The sequence below is a fragment of the Engraulis encrasicolus genome, chromosome 18, assembly GCF_034702125.1.
Source record: "Engraulis encrasicolus isolate BLACKSEA-1 chromosome 18, IST_EnEncr_1.0, whole genome shotgun sequence".
NCBI lineage: Eukaryota > Metazoa > Chordata > Actinopteri > Clupeiformes > Engraulidae > Engraulis > Engraulis encrasicolus.
Genome location: NC_085874.1, coordinates 30,350,696 through 30,353,195, shown reverse-complemented (window position 1 = coordinate 30,353,195; position 2,500 = coordinate 30,350,696). Strand labels below are relative to the sequence as shown.

The 2,500-nt window shown below is 43.1% G+C and overlaps 1 protein-coding gene across 1 annotated transcript in view; it reads left to right on the top strand.

The window, feature by feature from the left end:
- LOC134468568 (zinc finger protein 862-like) overlaps positions 1-2,500 on the top strand; it is a 3,597-nt gene that overhangs the window by 641 nt on the left and 456 nt on the right. The window contains exons 1-6 of the mRNA XM_063222475.1: positions 1-195; positions 552-1,251; positions 1,465-1,688; positions 1,774-1,991; positions 2,234-2,356; positions 2,480-2,500. The exon at positions 1-195 is cut by the window's left edge and continues 641 nt beyond it; the exon at positions 2,480-2,500 is cut by the window's right edge and continues 456 nt beyond it. Coding sequence (XP_063078545.1) covers positions 1-195; positions 552-1,251; positions 1,465-1,688; positions 1,774-1,991; positions 2,234-2,356; positions 2,480-2,500 — 1,481 coding nt within the window. The remainder of the gene's footprint in view (positions 196-551; positions 1,252-1,464; positions 1,689-1,773; positions 1,992-2,233; positions 2,357-2,479) is intronic.

The following is a 2,500-nucleotide window of genomic DNA, read 5'->3' as shown; positions in this document are numbered from 1 at the left end:
TGAATTCGCAAGAAGCCACATCGAGAGCCAGAGCACCAAGCAAGCTAAGGCGACGAGGGTGGAGGACAGCGTAGCTGTCAAGAGTCTACTTGCATTGAAATCTTCTCAGATAAAAAAAATGGGATTGCTGTTTCGGAACGCCCACGCCATCGCAAAGAAGGGCAGACCCTACACGGATTTTACATGGATGTGCGAGTAAGTAAAAAAAAAAAAAGACAATCCAGCTATTTAATGTCATTGCTTTCAGTCTATTGTAGACATAGGGCCTATGTTGTCATTTCTAGCGCATGGTAGCAGAGAACAGACACATTTATTAATTAAATTAAGGTGTCTAGTAGCATACATAAACACTCAACACACAAGACAGGACCTCATGCACATTATTACACAGCATATTAAACATAGCTGGCATGCAGCCATAGGCAGTAGCCTAGATGAGCTATTATTAATGATGAAACGTATAAGGGTATTTGGTTATTGCTGCACATTATTGTTGCAGATCAAGTGCATTAATAAAAAATAAAATGTATTTGTTATTTCTATGATTTCAGGGTGGATAGAATGAAAGGACTGGAGGTAGGGGAGACATACACAAATGACTACCAGGCAAAAGTCTTTGTGCATTACATCGCCAAGGAAGAGAGGAGAAAGATGAGGGAAAAACTATCTAAGAGTAAGTTTATCTCTGTCATGTCTGATGGCTCACTGGACAGTGCTGTTATGGAGGAGGAGATTGTGTTCGTGCGGAGTGCTAGAGAGGGTAAAGTAAGTGTGGACTTTGTTGGAGTGAAATCTGTGCCAAAGCCTGATGCCATTAGTATTGCCGATGCAGTTAACTTCATCATGACAAATGAGATTAGTGCTGAGTGGAAGAGCAAGCTGGTGGCCCTTACTACAGATGGGGCAGCCGTTATGACTGGAGCCAAACGGGGGGTTGTAACAAGACTGCGGGCTGACCGACCACACGTGCTAGGTGTCCACTGCATGTCCCATCGCCTTGAACTCGCCTTTTCAGATGCTTTAAAAAGTAGTCCCATGGCTAGGAAGGTGGAAGACCTTTTGAGTGGTCTCTACAGCCTCTACCATAAAAGTGGAGTGCATAGGGCGAGTCTTAAAAAATGCTTTGGGGAGCTGAATATGACCTCATTAATGCCAACCAGAGTGGGTGGTACCCGCTGGCTGCCACACCTTCACAAAGCAGTAGACCATTTTCTTAGGGGATATGCTGCTTTCATAAGCCATTTGCAAAAGGTATGTCATTTTAAGGTACTGTATGTCAGTGGCACGGCTTGGTGTTTGGTGTTGGTGTTTTGGTGTTTTTTCCTTAAAGGTTCACCATTCATTAAGTTGGTCTTTTTCATGAATATGTTCCATAATATTCCAACATCATAGACTTAAACATTTAGGACTGTTATACCTACCTACACTTTTTATGCTGTAAACCTAATGCATGTATTTTTGTAGTGTCAACAGGACACCACCCTCAATGATGGCCAGAAGGCAAGGGCGAGAGGATTTCTAAGAATTGCCACGGATGGCGGAATCCTCAAGTTCTGCTGCTTTATGTCAGATGTTCTTCACCAGCTTGGCAGTCTGTCCAAAACCCTGCAAAGATCTGGGTTAGTCCTATCTGAGACCCACAGCTGCATGTCGTCCACCCTGGCAGTTTTGGAGAAGTACAAATCAAGGTAGTCACATTTTTTTCTAAGCTAGTTTCATACAGTACCGTATGTGTGTTACCTGAATAACAAATTAGTCTCTGCACCTTTTCAGACCTGGACCTAAGCTTCGAGCTGTTCTGGAAGAAGACGCCTATGAGGGAATAATCTTAACCGCTACAAATCACGACTACCATGCCAATACCAGGGGTGCACTTCTGGACGCACTGACCCATTGCATCACAGCCCGTTTTAGCGACATGAGCAGTACTCTCCTGAGAGCCATGCGACTGCTGGATTTCCAATATTGGCCAGAGTCTGACCCAACTGCCGGTGAGTAACTTGTACAAGACTGTAATTGTCACATGCAAAGAGATACTTGAAGTATAACATTCTGCAGTTGGGGGTTGGTAGTGGTGAAGTGCTGGGACAGTGGTGAGCAGTGATGCGTTAAGTATAATATGTGGAGTGTGTCTGAAATGTGCATGAAAGGTAAGGTAATCAGGTTGTCCTCGGGCACCTTATAATCAAGTAAGATAAATATTTGTAAAAACTATATTCTTAATGTTTTACAGATTTTGGGGATGAAGAGTTGGAGTGTTTGGTGGGCCATTTCCGACCTCTTCTAGAGTCTGCTGGAGTCAACGCCTCACTCATCCTGGACCAGTGGACTGCCTTGAAGTGTCAGCTATACAAAGGTGATCATTTTTTGTATTTTGTTTGGTTATCTGTTTTGCTTGACAGAAGGTCTGTGACAAATTTTAAATCCTCCATGTTTTAAATTGTTGTCAACTTTTTAATTTCCTTTAATCCTTTTGCAGAAATCTTTGAGAGGACCTGGC